We start from the raw sequence: 18,468 nt of genomic DNA, 5'->3' as shown, positions 1-18,468 counted from the left end.
GAAAAAACAAAGGAAAATTCTTAGAGTTTAATATGTTATTCATTTATTCTATCTTTATTTTTTCATTTTTCTGAACCATTGACTTCATTTTCAATAACTACAGTAATTAGATCTTTCACATTTCCTCTTGCTTGAGTTTTCTTTTTTTGTGTTTTGCTTTCTCTGTCCCGGTAAGGCAGCAGAATTGTTGGGGAATTCCCCAATCCCTAATCTGCATTTGGAAGTCCCAAATAAGGGTGGGAGGAATGGAAAAGTTGAAAGCTCAATGTAAAGTTTCTTTTTAGGCTTTCATACAATGTAAATTACCATTTGTTAGATTTGCACATGGGAAGTTCCTAAATGAAACAGTTTACATTGAATAATTATGTTTATGGAAAAATACAATAGAGGAAAATCTTTTGTATATTTGATTTCCAGAAAAATTATATGGTCACTTTTGGCCCCAAAATAGGTATTTGACACTTTGTTTAAGTAATTATTGCATGTCTTTGACATGTTCTTATATAAAACATGTATAATCTAGCAAGTATATGCATATGAAGAAATATACTCTGTATACTAAATACGATATTGCAGATTTTTTTTGAAAACCTTGTATTGTTTGGCTATGACATAATTTTTTTGAAAAAATTGTTATTTTCCTAGATTTTTGAAAATCAAGCCATTTCATAATGCTTAAAAATACAAAAATTATTATGATTATTTATTGTGGCCGGGATAGTGTCATTGATGAGAATAATGGCTGATGATTCTGGTAGTTTATTGAGAGATGACTGTAGTGTGGGCAAGTTCAATGTATTTCTGGCTGGATCAACAAGTGAAGAGTATGCATAGAGATGAATCCTTTTTTAAATGATGTTGCTGTTGTTGAAACTATCCGATGGCATCTTGGTATTGCAGGAACTCCCAAGAGACAGAGGAAGAGAAAATAGTCCCACCTCAAGTGAAACAGCAGCCAGTGTAAGTTTTACTAGTAAAACACATAGAGAGATTCCTTTGTACTTTAATTGTCCAAACGTCCTATTCTTGACTCTATAAAGTCTAAACCACCTATAGAATCAAGTGAATAATTGACTAAGATATGGTATTATCCCTACAACATCTGTTTGATAAAAACACACTATTCCTGTTCTTACAACTTAAAAGCAGTAGCTGCTACATCTTATCCGTGCTCTATTATTTTAATCTTACCAGTGAACAGCGTTTTATAACATACATTGCAAAACTCTGTTTCAGGCCTTCTGAACCAACAGGATCTGGCCCAACTTTCAAGCCAGGAACATGGCAACCACCGACATGAGAATCAAGTGCTTGCATGCATTGGTACTTAATCAGTGTTTTCTCTTGTAAGTTGTGACGGGCACATTTTTTTCGCCAGTGTCAGTTTTGCACTCTCTCGCATCTAATGACTGTATTCAGTTTATCCCAGCGATGCAACAATCACCTTGTCTAACCGAATGCTGCTACATGCTGCATGAAGGAGCATGAGGTAGTAACTGAATCATCACCCTCTGGTTGGCACACACAAACACACAGACACACACACACACCAGATGGTTCATTTATGCTGCTTGAGGTGTTACGTGGTGGAGGTGCTGGACCACCAAAAAAAGGCGGAAAAAAAACTAACCATGTAGCTGCTGTTTTTTGCAAGGTTCAAAGTACTTTTTTTAGGTTTTATTAATTTTTTTTCGAAATTGGTTCAGAGGGGTTGGTTTAAGCGGCTACCCTCTGAACCAGTGACCCAATACAACCCCTGTAGGGGCATATCAGAAAGCCATCGGCACGATAGGTATCAATCGATACTTTGAACCTTGGTTTTTTGGACCCGTTTTCTCAGCATTGTGATCTAGACAGCTCCTGTTATTTGAAAATGTAGATTCCTTTCTATTTCAAAAGAGAGCTTCTTGGTTGTCTTGAGAAGAGTGAAAGTATTTCACTCGTTAGTGGGCTTGGGCTCTTTTTATGCTCTTCTTTTATTTATCAATTCCGTTATTAGTTGGTTATGGTTCTACATATATGGCGCTGAGTCGCAGGCTTGTAATTTCCGTTTTCTTAAAGTATAAAGTGGTGGGTGTTCTCTTGGAACCCCAAGAATCAATTCTCTCTCAAGTCGCAACTCTCTTCTTTTTTTTTATCTCTTCTTCATTGTTGAAACCTAAATTATACCTGTTTACATCAAAAGCTTTATGTATATTAGGATAATGAGCCTGTATTTTGGTTTAAATAAGGAAGACTAGTTGTGCTTTGGCTTGTGTCTTTCTGTGTCCGTCATCATCATCGTCATCATGCCATGTTAGTGGCTTTATGGTAGTACTATTTTAATCAGCCATGTGTATGATAAACAGTTTGTTTTGCCTGTTTTGCCCAAAGCAGAGATATTAGGCAGATCTGGCCTGACTCTACCTGTTTTTAACCAAAAATGAATGATTTTGACAACTGATATTTTCCAACACTTGCCACCATCATCGACAAATCTGAGCAACATGCCAACTAGCATGTGCAGATGCCAGATACATATACCGACTGATTCCAGAATTAAGGTTCAAATCAATACAAAAATTGCTGTCTTAATCACTGAGGTGGTTCCACACTCCACACTTCCAGACCATTAAGAGGGTGTTCCATAATGCGAATTTTTTGTTTTCATTTATTTCTGCAATTGCCACATCAGCACAAACAAGGTGGATGTGTTTTACAGTTCATGTTTTTGAAGCCATCAACATTATGGTTAAGAAAAACAAATTTTAAAGTACTATGATTTGTGAAAATTGATGAAAGATCATTAGATGAAAACATGTTTTTCAAACAAGAAATTCAATAACATGTTTTTGGTTTGGAAATGAAGCAACACATACAACCAACAACACGTATACTCTTAAGCCTGTTTTTGGTTTGGAAATGAATTCAAAGGAACCTTCCTTCTCACTCTTAAGCCTGTTTATTTTTTGGTAAGTTATTTACTTAGGTAAATGCAATTTACTTGGGTGAGTTTTTCCCTTTACTTGGGTAAGTGCATTTATGCATGTTCTTTTATTTTTCAAGTAAATAAGGTAATGACCATTTTAGTCATAAAAAATTAATATTATTAGGGGTATTTTTGTCCTATTCAAGTGTGGGCAACTTTACCCCCAAATGGGAAAGTTATTTACACACCTAGGAGCAAGGTTGTAAATTTTGTAACGTATTGGCTTGCACCAACTAATACATATCATTTTGAAAGAGTTTCAATACACGGAACATGTATAATTAGATGGTTTTGTGTTTTTTCATTCGTATCAAATCGTTTTGGGTATGTGTTGGCCAATACAACTTGAAACAGGTTGATATGCACAAGGTTCAAAATTTCACAACATATCAGACCGTTCGGCTGATATGTATCATTCCAGTACAAGTCTGATACACGGAACATATAGAACTTATTTGTAGCGTTCCTTTTTGTATGTATTGGTCTGTATCAGACTATTTCAGGTTTGTATGATATGGTTCTGAAACAGTTCGATACAAGTCCCCTTCTCTTTCATTAATTTTCTCTTTTTCTTAGCATATGCTTATCAATAACTGTTAGAATTAATTATTAAAATTTATATGTTAATAAATAGTAAGATAAATTATATTGATTATTTTAAAACTAATGTATATCAATATACATTTTAGTTTTTTTTGTTGTTTTTTCACATTTTAGTTATTCCATCATTTGTTAATAGTTGTTAAGTGTGTCCTAACTCCCAATGTCTCGAATTTTATGTAGACCATTAAATTATAGTTATTTTTACTTTTAAATAACTTATTAACAATCATATAAAACTTATAACTATCGTTATTAATATATTTTTTTAAGATTTATTTGAGTTTTTAAACATATTTATGCGTGTCTTGATTTTTCGTCTGTATCCATACATATTCAAAGCGTATCTCGATGTCTTTTAAAATTATCTTTTCGATACACCTTATGTTTTTGATACTTTAAACCTTGCCTAGGAGATGGGTATCCCTTACACACTTAGAGATGGTTATGGTAAGTGATGCCCAGGAAAATAAACTTTCCCTATTCCCCACATAAATCTAAAAAAAGAACATGGGATTCTTGGTCAATGGGAACCAAAATCCCATTGACCAACTTTCCTCCCTCTCAAAATCCACAAAAAAAAATGCCCCCTTAAGGCCCCTATTACATCAAATATTGATATCATGGTTTTCAAAACTGGACTGGATGGTCAGACTGGAAAAACCAAGAACCGATTAGGTGGTTGATTCCATTTTACCCCAGAATCATTTTTTTTTTTTTGCCAAAAACCGTTGATTTGATCAACAAACCACTAACTTGAGTGATTGAACCGTTCGAACTGTTGATTTAGTCAACAAACCACTTTTTATTTTATTCTTTTATATTTTTTTGTCATAACAGGCCATCCGTTCGATTTGAACGGTTGAACTGTTTGACCCGAGAACTGGACCCCTGACTGGTTTGTTGTCCGATTCAGTTTTAAAAACCTTGATTGAAATTATAAGTTACAACCATTGCCTCTGCACAAGAGAGCTCGGAATAGCAACCCTGTTGACTGCATCACTCCTCACAAAGTCGGCAAAAATATCAAAGTGCCCATGAAAATAAGAGGTGCTGTGTGTACATTTTTTTTCACCCAATCAACAGACTTTACCAATAAATAAATAAATAACAGACTTAGTAGAGTCATTAAATAACTTCTCACTTCTTGGCTAGAAACAGCCAATGAAGCAACAAACTTACACTGTTCAGGCACGTATAACCCATTATTTTCACTAGCTATGTCCACACTGAACAATATACATTCTCTTCTCCTCACTCCCCAAGGCTATGCAAACCCCAAGGGCTATTAAACATCACAGCCCTAGAAAAAGGACAAAAGCATGACAAATGAGTAATAGTTTCTACATTCTCATCGCCAAAAAAAATGCAATAATATCTTTCCCATACAAAATATCCTTGGTAATTTTCAAGCCCCCACACCATGTTAATGCACTTAAAGACGTTATTGTTCAAACCAATTCCAATTCCAATGCAACAAGCGAATAAATTCAATGGATTTCTCCATGGTTTTTAAAATCGAAACGGTCAGGGGTCTGGCTATCGATTCGAATGGTTTGACCATTCGACTCGAACGACTGGCCTGTTTCTGACAAAAAAATTAAAAAATTAAAAAATTTGAAAAATGGTCAAAACCGTTCGAACGATTAACTGGCCGGTTCAGTGGTTTGCTGACCAAAATCAATGGTTTTGGGGAAAAAGCGGTTTTGGGGGAAAATGGTGACCGGTTTCCGGTTTTTCCGGTCCGATCCGTTTTTGAAAACCAAGGATTTCTCTATTAAGGAGGGGCCGAGTGGGAATAGAAAGGGCAAGGGGGTCAGTTTTTATTTTCTATTTTGGGTGCAATTCCATCTTAGAAAAAAAAACCAAAAAAGAAAAAAAAAAACATGAAAACTAGAGGCAGGCAATGATTCAAGTCATGTACATTTTGCCACCTTTTAAGTATGGATTCAACTATGATACTGGAAAAACTTATGACCAATAAACCAGTGTCATACAAATGGTACCCAATCAAGTGGCATTTATCAAACTTTATGGGGTTTTTGATCGGTAAGTCTTTCTAGTATCTTGTCTTTTTGGAAGCATAATTTTTTAGCCATTTTATAGTCCATCCCCCTCAAAATTGTTTTATTAATTCCCTAAATGTATTTATCTCCATCCCTATAAACATCATCCCCATGGGAATCGCATTTGGAATTTTGAGGGGGAACTGAACTCAAAATACCCCTAAATTTTTCCCAAAGTATCGAATCACAAATTCATTCTTCATTGAATACGTAGCCTATTATACACAGCCTTGTACACAGCAAATCCCGATTCCTTCATATGACTTGACACTGGTGTATTCGTTGTGGTTGGATAGGAATAGACCTGTTCATGGGCCGGGCTCAAGCCTAACTTTTGCCAAAAATTGAATGAGCCTGGCCCAAAACCCAGACCTGATATAGTGTAAAATCAGGCCCGAAGCCCGGCCTGTGAACAGGTCTGGATAGGAAGCCCATGACCCATTACATACAGCCTGGAAGTAGCAGAATCTGGTGCGCTCTATGCACGTCTCTAAATGGACTGACGGGTCGACCCAGTTCCAAGTTCCAACCCGACTCAATCCTCTTTCAGGCCTTCTACTTTTCCCCGGCCAGCCATGAGCCAACCAACCAGTGGGGTCACAAAGAAAGGCATCTTTGACAGTCCAAATAAAAATTTAGACCGTCCATTTATTAAGCAAGTAGGAGAGAATAAAATGAGGAGCCACATAGAGGTGGGCCCCTCGTTAGCACCAAAATAACAAGTCAACCCCCATTTTCTGACGTGGATCCAGTCCACTCATCAAACATGCACCATTTTTTTTTATAACCTGCCTTTTCATTATTCCAATAATGAATGATTGGTAATTAATTTAAACTTTTCTAAACAAAGTCTAGCTACAATAATTCCATCGTTCACCCATATTTAATCACTTCACTTCCAACTCCCAACTCCCAACTCCCAAGCGTGGCTTTGGTGATTCGCCTAGGCTAGAATGGTCAAAGTTTCATGGAGTTATACGGTACCGAACGACTCTCCTGATCATCCTATTTGATTAATGTGGGTGGGGCTCAACCCCAAAACTTAACCGTCAATCTACACAACCGGATCGAGACCATACCAATCCGGGTCGGGTATGTCCGAGGATCGCGTACCGGGTGATATCGATACACGCAACGCAAATAATAATAAATTAAATAAATAATAAAAAATCTAGAGGGAGAAAAGCACAGTCAAACAAGACGGGAGGGAGAGGCGTCTAATGCGGGGACACCCTGAAGTTTTCGGGCGGCTTACGGGGGGTGTAAAAGAGGTGGCCCCCATTTAGATTACAACAGCAGCAAACACGGTCACGCCACGTGTTATTGATTGATCAGAATAGGACCTGGTGGAGGTGGACAGAATGGAAGCAACTTCCTAGGCAACAGTGAAGGAAACAAAAAGCAAAACATTGAATGGAGAATCGCCAGTTGCCATTTCGCTTCGGCAACTTTCCTTTTAGAAAACGCCTCAACCCCTCCATGAGTTTTCTAGAAGCGGCTCTCAAGTCTCAACCCTGTCTGTGTCAGTGTTCTCCACACGCGCTCGCGTTTCTCTCTCTCCATTTTAGACTGATTAATTAGAAATAATTAAAACGGAAAGAGAATAAAAGGAAATGATACAGCGGAATTTAATAATATAATATTAAAAGGACGTAGCGGAGCAGAACACAAGTTCTTGACCGCCGTGAGTCGATCGTCATTTGCAGATTGAAGCGCTCGAGCATTGTGTCTGTTCGAGGCTTCGAGCTTTTGTTTTGGTTCCAACTTCCAAATTTGAGGGAGGCTTTATTGTCTTCTTGACTTTTTCTCTCTGCCGCGGCGGACGCCTCTCGGCTCTCGCAACCCTATCTTCTTCTTTTCTTCTTCTTCTTCTTCTTCCCTTTCATGCACTATCCTCATTTATGCAATGGCTTCTTCGTCAGCTGCGCTGCTCAGAGCTTCTAGGGCTCGCTTGTCTTCCTCCTTATCCTCTTTGTCTTCTTTGTCTAGAACATCCCTCGCTTCACCTCCTCACTCTCCTCTCATCAACTATCGATCACTGAGTTTCTCCTCTGCTTTTCGATCCCTGCGGTCCTCGCCTCCTAGGTGGAGCCACGGTTATGATTGGAGGTCGCCTCTTAGTCTTAGGGCTCAGATCAGGACTGCTGCTCCTGTGATCGAACGTTTCCAGCGCAAGATTGCTACGATGGGTATGAACTCGCCATTTTTGCACCAGAGTATTTTCACTTTTTTTTTTTTGCATTTTGATTCTGGAAAAAAAAAGGACTTGTCTCTTGAATTAGCCCATCTTTCGTGGATTGTTTCTATAGTAAGATGCAAATCATTTTTAATGATTGATTAGTCCAAGTGCTCTTGTTTATCATTGATGAATTCGCCTTGATCGCTTCGGTATTCATCGTCTCTGTATACTAAAGACGTTGAGTGGTATTTGTGTCCGAATTGCTAAAGTGGGCGTTTTAATTGATCGATCATGTTTGGTTAATGTGTTTTGATTGGAGGAAATTTGTACTCTTGCACCAAACAGTGGTTTTGAATTAAGTAGTCTTCCCTTTTTCATGTCCTAACTACGAGATTCAAGTTTTTTGCGAGTAGAACTTTTTTTATTGCGAATTTAACATCTTTTTCGGTAGGAAGTTCTCGATTCCTGTATTGAGTATTTCTACTGGGAGTCTTGCAATTAGATAAATTCCATTGTGGTTCATTACTCATTTCTTAATTTATGGGTGCCGGAGGTATTAGCTTTAAGTTCTGATTGTGTGTTTTTCTGGTTCAGCTTCTGAGAATGCCTTCAAAGGTATATTGACCAGTCTTCCCAAGCCTGGGGGTGGCGAGTTTGGAAAGTTTTACAGTTTGCCCGCTCTAAATGATCCAAGAATCGGTAGGTATTGTCTGATTTTTGGTTCATAGAACTGCATGTGCACTAACTGACCATCTTCTACATGTATTGGGTAGAATTCTTAGTATGTTTAAATTTTCTTTAATTTGTTAATTTGGGAGCTGAAGTTGTGGCATTATTTTGGAGATCCATATTTCTTTTTCTCTGAATGAAGAATGCTCCTGTTACCCCCTCCCCTTTTAGGCATTAAAGCATGCCTTCCATGTCTTGTAGTTATTGCAGTTATAAAATGTAATCAGATAGTCGTTTTTCTGCAATCAGATTCTTGAATACTATTATTACTCAACATTCTCACAATTTGGCACTAAATAAATTTGTGTTTTCCTTTGTATGGCAGATAAGTTGCCATACTCTATCAGGATTCTTCTTGAGTCAGCCATTCGTAATTGTGATAACTTCCAAGTAACCAAGGAAGATGTTGAGAAAATTATTGATTGGGAGAACACTTCCCCGAAGCAAGTTGAGATCCCCTTCAAGCCTGCTCGTGTTCTTTTGCAGGTGGGATAATTAAAAAGCTAATATTGCAGTTACTTTTAACTATGACATTTCTTCTAATTTCTGCAACTCTGTTTTGTTGGTCAGGATTTCACTGGTGTACCAGCTGTGGTTGACCTGGCTAGCATGAGGGATTCCATGAACAAACTTGGCGGTGATTCCAACAAGATCAACCCTTTGGTGCGTTTTGTTTTCCATAACATGTTCATAGCCTTAAATAAATATGAATATAGTTCTTCTAGCAAAGGACATCCAACATGCTTCTTATCAAGAAGGCTGAAAGAAAATGAAAAACTGTGAAGTTATTCATAAGGTTTCATATTTCTCCATCTGTATGTGTGTTGGATAAAAGAACATGCTTTTGTACAAATCATTGCTTTCTTTTTCCTACTTGGTAAAATCAATTACTCTTTTTTTTATTTGCATGTGATGCACATAACTTGTTTCTGATAGAACTGAGAGTTCTTTTTATTTTCCTGGGGCAACCTTTTTTTTCTTTTTGTTTCTCTTTCCCCAATGCGTGTGCCTCTTTATACCTGGGCTAATTGATTTTATTTAAGTACTACACTGTATTTATGAATTTCTTTTATATTTTCTTGGAGCTTTAATTGTATTTTCCCTATTATTTTTTCCTCTTTTCCCCTCTTGCTCGGTCTTCTAAAACCATATCTTGCATCCAGGTTCCAGTGGATCTCGTTATTGATCATTCAGTCCAGGTCGATGTTGCTAGATCAGAAAATGCAGTGCAGGCAAATATGGATTTAGAATTCCAAAGAAACAAGGAAAGGTTTGCTTTTCTTAAGTGGGGATCTTCTGCATTTCACAACATGCTTGTTGTTCCACCAGGTTCTGGCATAGTGCACCAGGTAAGGGGATTTTACATCATATGTACGTAGTGTTTTTACATGCAATAGGTTCCACTTTTAGGTTCCTCGTGGGGCTTTCTATTTATGTATCTAAAATGTCATCATATCGAAATTCAGGATCATGCTGGATTTCTTTCTAAATGTTATTTTTTTCTGCCTTATTCTTTAGAGTAAATCACTCTGACAAAATCTCAGGTTAATCTGGAATACCTTGGGCGTGTTGTATTCAACACTGATGGCGTACTTTACCCTGATAGTGTGGTTGGAACTGATTCCCATACAACTATGATTGATGGGTTAGGAGTTGCTGGCTGGGGAGTGGGAGGAATTGAAGCAGAGGCAGCTATGCTTGGCCAGGTAAAGTATGTTGTGGAATTATTATTATTTGTTCTTTTGATGAGATTCTGATAAAGGTAACAACTTTACTCAGAACAGCAACTAAGGTTGCATTTGATAACACTTTTCAGACATTTAATGTCTGGAAAACTTGCGTTCAGAGGTATGGGTGTTCAGTGTAATTCTGGATCTTCTCATTGGACTGGAAGTATGTTCATTTATTTATGGACTTTGACAGAGGACCAGTTCATAAAGCATTCATATGTTATATCATGTGACCAATATCTGCAGTTAACATGGACATATTTAATGGAAGTTCCATTCTTTGTATCTTTATATCCAGTAGATTCTCTGTTCTTTTTTTTTACTAGTATAGATTCTCTGTTCTTTCCAGGCTGGAGTATACTGAAATTGTATTTTGTAGTTCTTCTTGTTTAATGCCATAAGCTTACGTGAATGCCTAGAAAATATGAATATATAATCATTGAATGTCTCATGTTTATAAGGCTATTGTGTGTGGCTTTGTTTTACTAATCTTTTTTCTTCTGGTAAAAACTTTGTTTTAATAATCTTACTGTGCTTGTTTGAGCAATCTTGCTCCACTTATTTCACCATACCTGTTTGTGCATTGTTGCTATCAAATTGATGTTTATGAAACAGAAGCGTGTTCACAATTTGACTTAATGAAACCAGTTATATTTTCTCAGAAAAAGTTTCACAATGTATGTAAATGAACTTGCATCTGAAACTTTAGTTATTCAATATTGGCAGCCCATGAGCATGGTGTTACCTGGTGTTGTTGGGTTCAAGCTTTCTGGGAAATTGCACAATGGTGTCACAGCTACCGACTTGGTGTTGACTGTGACACAAATGTTGAGGAAGCATGGTGTTGTTGGAAAGTTCGTGGAGTTCTATGGTAATTTTAATATTATTTGAAAATAAATGGAATTAAAGATTAAAGTAGACTCATTTGAGCTACCATTTATATCATTTCATTTGCATCAAATGGTCTAAAATTATTGTGTTTACTCTAGGTGAGGGTATGGGTGAATTATCATTGGCTGACAGGGCCACCATTGCCAACATGTCTCCTGAGTATGGAGCAACCATGGGCTTCTTTCCTGTAGATCATGTGACTTTGCAATACCTTAAGTTGACTGGAAGAAGTGATGAAACAGTGAGTATTTGAAACTCCCCCATCCACACATTAATACATACATAAAGTGAAAAGAGGAGTGGAATTATAAATTGAAGTTCTTACAGCAGTGAGCCTTGCTTCTTTTATGCATTAGGTGGCAATGATAGAAGCCTATCTACGTGCAAACAAAATGTTTGTTGACTACAATGAGGTAGAACTCTTTATCTTACTTCTGAATACTCAATTATTACTTTTAAGTATGAGATGTAACAGAGTTTCTTTCTTGATCCAGCCTCAGCAAGAAAGGGTGTACTCATCCTACCTGGAACTAGATCTTGCAGATGTTGAACCTTGTATTTCAGGACCAAAACGGTATGTTATATTCTAATCTACTAAGGCAAAGTGATTTCAGTAATTTCCATCCTGGTATCTTCAATTCATGGGAAATTTCAATTTTCTTCTCTGCAGTCCTCATGACCGAGTTCCCTTGAAAGAAATGAAAGCTGATTGGCATGCTTGTCTAGATAACCAAGTTGGATTCAAGGTCAGCTGCAACCCACATTTCCAAATATATCTACATATTAATGCTTTATGATCTAGTTGGCTTCTTTTTTTTTTTTTTGAGGTTGGTATTTCCAACCCTTTCATGTCACCCACTCCTTTTTTCAGTGGGTAGACTTGAAAATGGTATATCATTTTGACTTAGGTATAAGCCAGTCTAAAGCGTCTTAGCAAGTAATACAAACAATAAGCAGAATATATGGAATTTTTTTCTTATTTTGTAGTTTAGCCTCATCGCCAGTTTAGTGTCACTCCAAGCAAAAAGCTCTTTGTGGTTTACTCGTGATCTTTTTGTCCATTAAATTCATTGCCCACCTTCTAAACATAAATTTTCTGCAGGGTTTTGCTGTACCAAAGGATTCACAGGACAAGGTTGCAAAGTTTTCATTCCATGGACAGCCTGCAGAGCTCAAGCATGGTAGTGTTGTGATAGCAGCCATAACCAGCTGCACTAATACTTCTAATCCCAGTGTCATGCTTGGGGCTGGCCTTGTTGCCAAAAAGGCCTGTGAACTTGGTTTGGAGGTCAGTAACTGTTCATGTTCAATATTCAGGTTAACCATAAGTTAGCCCTCTGATAAAGGTTTACTTGCTTGGATTTTCCCTAATGATTGTTTAAATGGTTGTTCACCAGGTTAAACCATGGATTAAAACAAGTCTTGCCCCAGGATCAGGAGTAGTCACAAAATATTTGCTCCAGAGGTATTGGCATCTGGCATAAACCAACATAAACTTTTTGAAACAAATATTTATCATCTATTTTACATTTATCATGGTACATCTTTTAAGCACTTAATTGTGGCCTTCGGCTGTTATATGCAGTGGACTTAAAAAATATTTGGATCAGCAAGGCTTTCATATTGTTGGCTATGGATGCACAACTTGTATCGGGAATTCTGGAGAACTTAATGAATCAGTTGCTTCTGCAATTTCAGAGAATGGTACTTTAGTTTTCTTTCTTTGATATGTTATAAAGAGGATATTTCCTGGTGCATGGTATAATATTGGGCTAACTAGCATGAGAATATGGGTTCAAGTCTGAGAGTGGCCACTTTGTGTGGGGGAAAAAGTTAAAGGTTAGTATCCAGTCCATCCTTCCCAAGACCCTGGACAGCTGGGACCAATCTTGGGTAATGATCCCTTTTTTTAGATATCTAGTAACTGCAAAATCTAAAGCTAAGCCAGAACATAATTCCAGTGTAATGATAAAAACTCTTAGTGCATAATGTTATCACTTTACAGGTTTTTAACTTCCCTTTTACAATTGTCTAGTGCTTTCTCAATTTTATATGTATTTTGGTTTATCACATAATCTTTTAATGGGTTGTTATTTAAATTTTGTTTCTGGTTCTTCTGCAGATATCATTGCTGCAGCTGTGCTTTCTGGAAACCGTAACTTTGAGGGCCGTGTGCATCCCTTGACAAGGGCTAACTATCTTGCTTCACCTCCTTTAGTTGTTGCTTATGCCCTTGCTGGCACGGTATGTAAACAAATATTGTTAAGAATATGGCCTTGTGTTAATTTTTTCATTGCCCAGATAATATTAACTATGAGCATGATAAGATGTAAATCACTCCAGAGTTAAAGAACAAAATGTGGTTGAGATAGAATTATCATGTTTGAATTTCATTACTTTCCTTCCTTAAAAATTCTCATTCACATACTTGGACATTTATTGTGTTCTTGTGGAGCCATTTAGTTGATCAAATTGGATTGCCTGACAATTCCCTTGTTCTCTAGATCTTGAATTCTTGGTTCACAACCCAGTCAACGAGTAGAACAAGAACTTCTAGAAACTTATGCTACATTATATATATATATATATATATATATATATATATATATATATATATATTTGATCAATAACACTTTCATTAATTCATCAATAGAAGATTTACAAAAGGAAGACAAACATGCTTATCTTCCAAGAGCAACAAAGAACCTCAAGAAAAGGAAAAAAAGAAAAAGAAAAGAAAGAAAGAAAGAAAACACACTACAGTTACAACTTATGCCACATATTATTAATTGACACTGTTTAATTTGTGCCGAGACCTTTCTTGACTTGTGGAACAGATAAGATGGGTGGTAGGTTTGGTGCAGGATGATTCTTGGGCATGTTGTTTACTTTGAAGAATTTAAGTGTTGGAGTTCTTTTGCATATTTGTTTCATGCTCTTGGGTTTTTTTTTTTTTTTTGGGGGGGGGTGTGTAAAAGACTTAAACCTCCCCTGAAGTTTTTGACAAATAATTACACCTTTCCTAGGATTTCTAATAGGACTTAAACCTCCCCTAGTGGAATATGATGCCGTTATGTTTAACAGAACCCATGAAAAGACATTTTTCCTCTTCGTTATTTTTAATTTTTCAAATAAAACCACAAAACCATAGCGTATAGGAAAACACAAGAGTCTTGATCCTTCAACTTCAAGGTTGCAACGCCTACACATTGGGTTGATCGAGGAAGTTCTCAATCATCCAATGAAAGCCCGTCAGATTTATAAAACTGGAAAAGAGTAATTCCTTGCAAACTACTTCTGGAAAACTCATTGGTTGTGAAGTGGGTTAGCACTGCTTGGGATTATTCTCCTCTCATACAGAGTATGTTCACTCTTTCTTTCTAAGCTATACTCACCAAATCCTGTGGTGAAAGTTGATGGAGCTGTTGTTTTTCCTCAATATCTTGACTCTCGTGGAATATTCTTGGGTTTTCTTATAAGAACTAAGAACAAATTTATGTTCAATAGTAATGAAACAAGAGAAATTACAATCACTAATCTATGTTTTAGAAAAGGACAACACAAATACCATAATGTATAACTAGGTAAAACAAAACGTGGTGTGATTCTCCCTTTCCTGTAATTTTGTATGCACAGGGCATGCATGGATGAGAGATGAGAAAGGAAAATTCAATAAACTAAGGGAAAAGAAAAAGAAAGAGAGGTGAGATGTTAGTAGCTACGAGACTGCCAGATTACAATTGGGGCTTGGTTTTGAGTAAGAAGCAAAATTGGGTTTTTCTAAAATTATACCAGCATATGAATATCATGTTCAAACAGATCTTGATGGTTTCATAACAGAGGGGAGATGTTTGTCTCATGACATCACCCAACAAGGGAAGTTTTAGTCCTTTATGAAAATAGAGGGGAGGCTTCAGTGTTTACGATAAATATGAAGGAAGGTTTAAGTCTTTTACCCTTGTTTTGGATGTTGCATAGGGCTCCATGTATATACTTTGAAAAGTTATGTTTAGAATTGAGATCTCTGCCCACTGATCTTTTGTGGGGATGTAACGATTTGGAAGTACGGGTGTTGGCAGCAATTTTTCTAATTTTTGGATAATCACTTGGATATGCAACATTTACACATTCTGGCATTTGTTTGTTTGCTAGTCAGGATTAGTTTTTGCTTCTTTGGAATCCATTATTCCAATTTTGTTTGGAAGATTTATTTGAAGATTGAAATTTGAGCCATGCTGATCAGATGATGTAACATGTCTGTTTGACAAAGAAATTCAAACTTTCAGACTGCATGTATTAGTTTTTGCTTCTTTGGAATCCATTTTTCCAATTTTGCTTGGAAGATTTATTTGAAGATTGAAATTTGAGCCATGCTGATCAGATGATGTTATATATCTGTTTGACAAAGAAATTCAAACATTCAGACTGCATGTATTTGTATTTATTCATTTCCATGACGTTCACAGCTAATCTTGTTAATGAAATTCCATTCAGGTTGACATTGATTTCGATAAGGAACCAATTGGAACGGGGAAGGATGGCAAGAGTGTATTCTTCAAGGATATTTGGCCATCCACTGAGGAAATTGCAGAGGTATGATCTGTTAATTTTGGAGATAATTTAGTGAGAGATACTGACGCTATGTTCCTGTATATTCAACACTGATTAACCTGATTAAATGCTTTTTCAGGTTGTTCAATCATGTGTATTGCCTGATATGTTTAAGAGTACTTACGAGTCTATCACAAAGGGAAATCCTATGTGGAATCAACTGTCAGTCCCAGCCAACAGCCTGTACTCATGGGATCCCAGTTCCACTTATATTCATGAGCCCCCATACTTCAAGAACATGACTCTGGAGCCACCTGGTTCCCATGGAGTGAAGGATGCCTACTGTTTGCTCAACTTTGGTGACAGTATTACAACTGATCACATCTCCCCTGCAGGGAGCATCCACAAGGACAGTCCTGCTGCCAAATTTCTTCTTGAGCATGGAGTTGACCGCAGGGACTTCAACTCTTATGGAAGCCGTCGTGGCAATGATGAAGTGATGGCTAGGGGCACCTTTGCCAATATTCGTCTTGTCAACAAACTCTTGAATGGAGAAGTTGGCCCTAAGACAATTCACATTCCAACTGGGGAGAAACTATACGTCTTTGATGCAGCAATGGTGAGTTTAGTAATAACAGACCTTTGCATGTTCCTTTTTCTTCCACAATGATTCCTTTGTTCTTTTCCATTCTGTTTATTTTTGGCTAGTCAATACAGCCCAAGCATAAGCTGTTGATTTCTATTGTCAACCTTTTTCATTGCTGTGCATTCCGTTTTGAGGGATATAAATTGGTTTCATAATATCTCTCCTTTTTTTATGACAGTTTGTTATTTACTAACTCTGTTTCATCAACGTGGTATTTCTAGAGGTATAAGGCTGCTGGGCAGGACACGATTGTTCTGGCTGGAGCAGAGTATGGAAGTGGAAGCTCTCGAGATTGGGCTGCTAAAGGACCCATGTTGCTGGTAAGTAGTTTTGCCTCTTGACAAAGTAACTTCTTTCCTTCCATATTGTCTATTTTGGGTGATCAGATCAGTGTTTCTTCTGTTTTACTTTATTCTTAATACCCTCTCTGCATCAGGGCGTTAAAGCAGTGATTGCCAAGAGCTTTGAGAGAATCCACCGCAGTAATTTGGTGGGGATGGGTATAATTCCCATCTGTTTCAAACCTGGTGAGGATGCAGACACACTGGGTCTTACAGGTCAGGAGCGCTACACCATTGACCTTCCTAGCAAAGTTAGTGAGATAAGACCTGGTCAGGATGTTACTGTTGTGACCGACACCGGCAAATCTTTCACTTGCACAGTCCGCTTTGATACAGAGGTACTTTGTTTTTTTGCTTAATCTTTGAATGGTAATTGGAATAATATCTTTGCATCTAATTAGATGAGCTTTTTTTTTTTTTTTCAAAACTACTGCTTCTGAAATACATATATACTTACCTCATTTTCCTTCTGAATTCTAATCAGCTAGCATTGTAATACCTGCGTGTTCAACATCCACAGATTTTTTTTTTTAATCATGTCGATTAATTTTGCTTCTGCTTTGTACACTTGCCAGGTAGAATTGGCATACTTCAACCATGGAGGCATTCTACCATATGTCATCCGTAACCTCATGAAGCATTAAGTGGTCGAGTTATTGAATCATCGATTTCCCTGCAGTGTAAACTTCATCGTGGGAAGCGAGAAAGGCCAGAGTGTGCATCTCTAGGCACCATTATTCATCTAGGGAACTTATTTTACCACACGCCCTGCCGTGTGTTGTCTAAACCCTTCCCTCTTCTTCCATGGAATAAGAAATTTTGAATAATTTTTTTTTTTAAAAAAAGGAATAGTTAGATATATATATATATATATTCAGCACCTTCAGGGGTATCCCAAAATTGTTTTATTTAGTGTTGGAAATTGGAATCGCTACTTCAAGGCGATGCGAGATGGCAACTGGAGTTCGTACTGTCAAAGAACATTATTCATCATTTGCTTTCTGCAACTAAATTGATCCCGCATGTATGTCTTTTTACATCATGGCCTTGTTAGTAACTTATTACGAGATAATAGCCTTGAGTTGCTTGTCTGGACAATCTTTTCTGAAGGCGCGCGTTCTCGCATGTGAAAGAAGGGTGAATAATACGACAATGGATCTGGATTATGTGTTTGGTATAGTTTCGTTTATTAAATAATCATTTGTATTTGATTGTCTTCAAAACGGAGAAAATTACTTGATAAACTGTTTATTGACAACTACTTGTCATCAGGTATCACATTAGCTGAACAGTGAATAAATGTTTAATCATTGGAGAAAAATTTAAAATGAAGTCTTTCTCCAATGGTTGATAGGCACATAAATCAAAACAGACGTGAATATCTTTACGTGAAACAGTATAATGGGATAAATGCTGATTTGGTACACTGTTTATCAAATAAACAGAAATCATACAAAACACAGCCCACGTGAAACAATTTGTCTCGTTTACCCGTTTACCATCAGTGCATTTATTACTTTTTTCTTCCCACACTTTGTCTCGTTTACCCTTTATCAATGCATTTATTACCCTTTTCTTCCCACTTGCAGTCACGACATGAGTCATAAACGATTCCCTCTCAGGATATAAGCAGCTACAGAGTATAGGCATGCGTAGGATTCCTCTTCTTTTGTTCAGTCTTCAGAGTTTTATTTTCATCTTTCGTCGGGTCCCTAGTTTCTCCTTTTCACCTGCAAAGGCTCTTTTACTGTTTTACAGGAGTTCACG

General features: G+C 37.1%; 2 protein-coding genes across 2 annotated transcripts in view; both read left to right on the top strand.

Annotated features, from left to right (window-relative positions):
* The window catches only part of LOC148878258 (NADH:ubiquinone oxidoreductase, 17.2kDa subunit), a 39,825-nt gene extending 37,568 nt beyond the window's left edge, over window positions 1–2,257 (top strand). The window contains exons 8-10 of the mRNA XM_088951620.1: window positions 901–960; window positions 1,237–1,346; window positions 1,420–2,257. Coding sequence (XP_088807746.1) covers window positions 901–960; window positions 1,237–1,300 — 124 coding nt within the window. The 3' untranslated portion in view covers window positions 1,301–1,346; window positions 1,420–2,257. The remainder of the gene's footprint in view (window positions 1–900; window positions 961–1,236; window positions 1,347–1,419) is intronic.
* A 4,570-nt stretch (window positions 2,258–6,827) lies between these two features.
* On the top strand, window positions 6,828–17,738 carry LOC148878257 (aconitate hydratase, cytoplasmic). The gene is made up of 20 exons (XM_088951569.1): window positions 6,828–7,823; window positions 8,408–8,512; window positions 8,868–9,028; window positions 9,113–9,205; window positions 9,706–9,891; window positions 10,087–10,248; window positions 10,999–11,143; window positions 11,262–11,404; window positions 11,520–11,576; window positions 11,658–11,737; window positions 11,834–11,909; window positions 12,266–12,451; window positions 12,561–12,628; window positions 12,749–12,867; window positions 13,286–13,407; window positions 15,658–15,756; window positions 15,854–16,333; window positions 16,582–16,680; window positions 16,797–17,039; window positions 17,277–17,738. The coding sequence occupies exons 1-20, from the start codon at window positions 7,541–7,543 to the stop codon at window positions 17,343–17,345; spliced, it is 2,976 nt and encodes a 991-aa protein (XP_088807695.1). The 5' UTR covers window positions 6,828–7,540; the 3' UTR covers window positions 17,346–17,738.
* Window positions 17,739–18,468: the final 730 nt, after the last annotated feature.

This window comes from Nelumbo lutea, chromosome 1, assembly GCF_056320005.1.
Source record: "Nelumbo lutea isolate HS-2025 chromosome 1, American lotus-T2T, whole genome shotgun sequence".
Classification (NCBI taxonomy): Eukaryota; Viridiplantae; Streptophyta; class Magnoliopsida; order Proteales; family Nelumbonaceae; genus Nelumbo; species Nelumbo lutea.
This window is presented reverse-complemented; position numbering and strand designations above follow the sequence as displayed.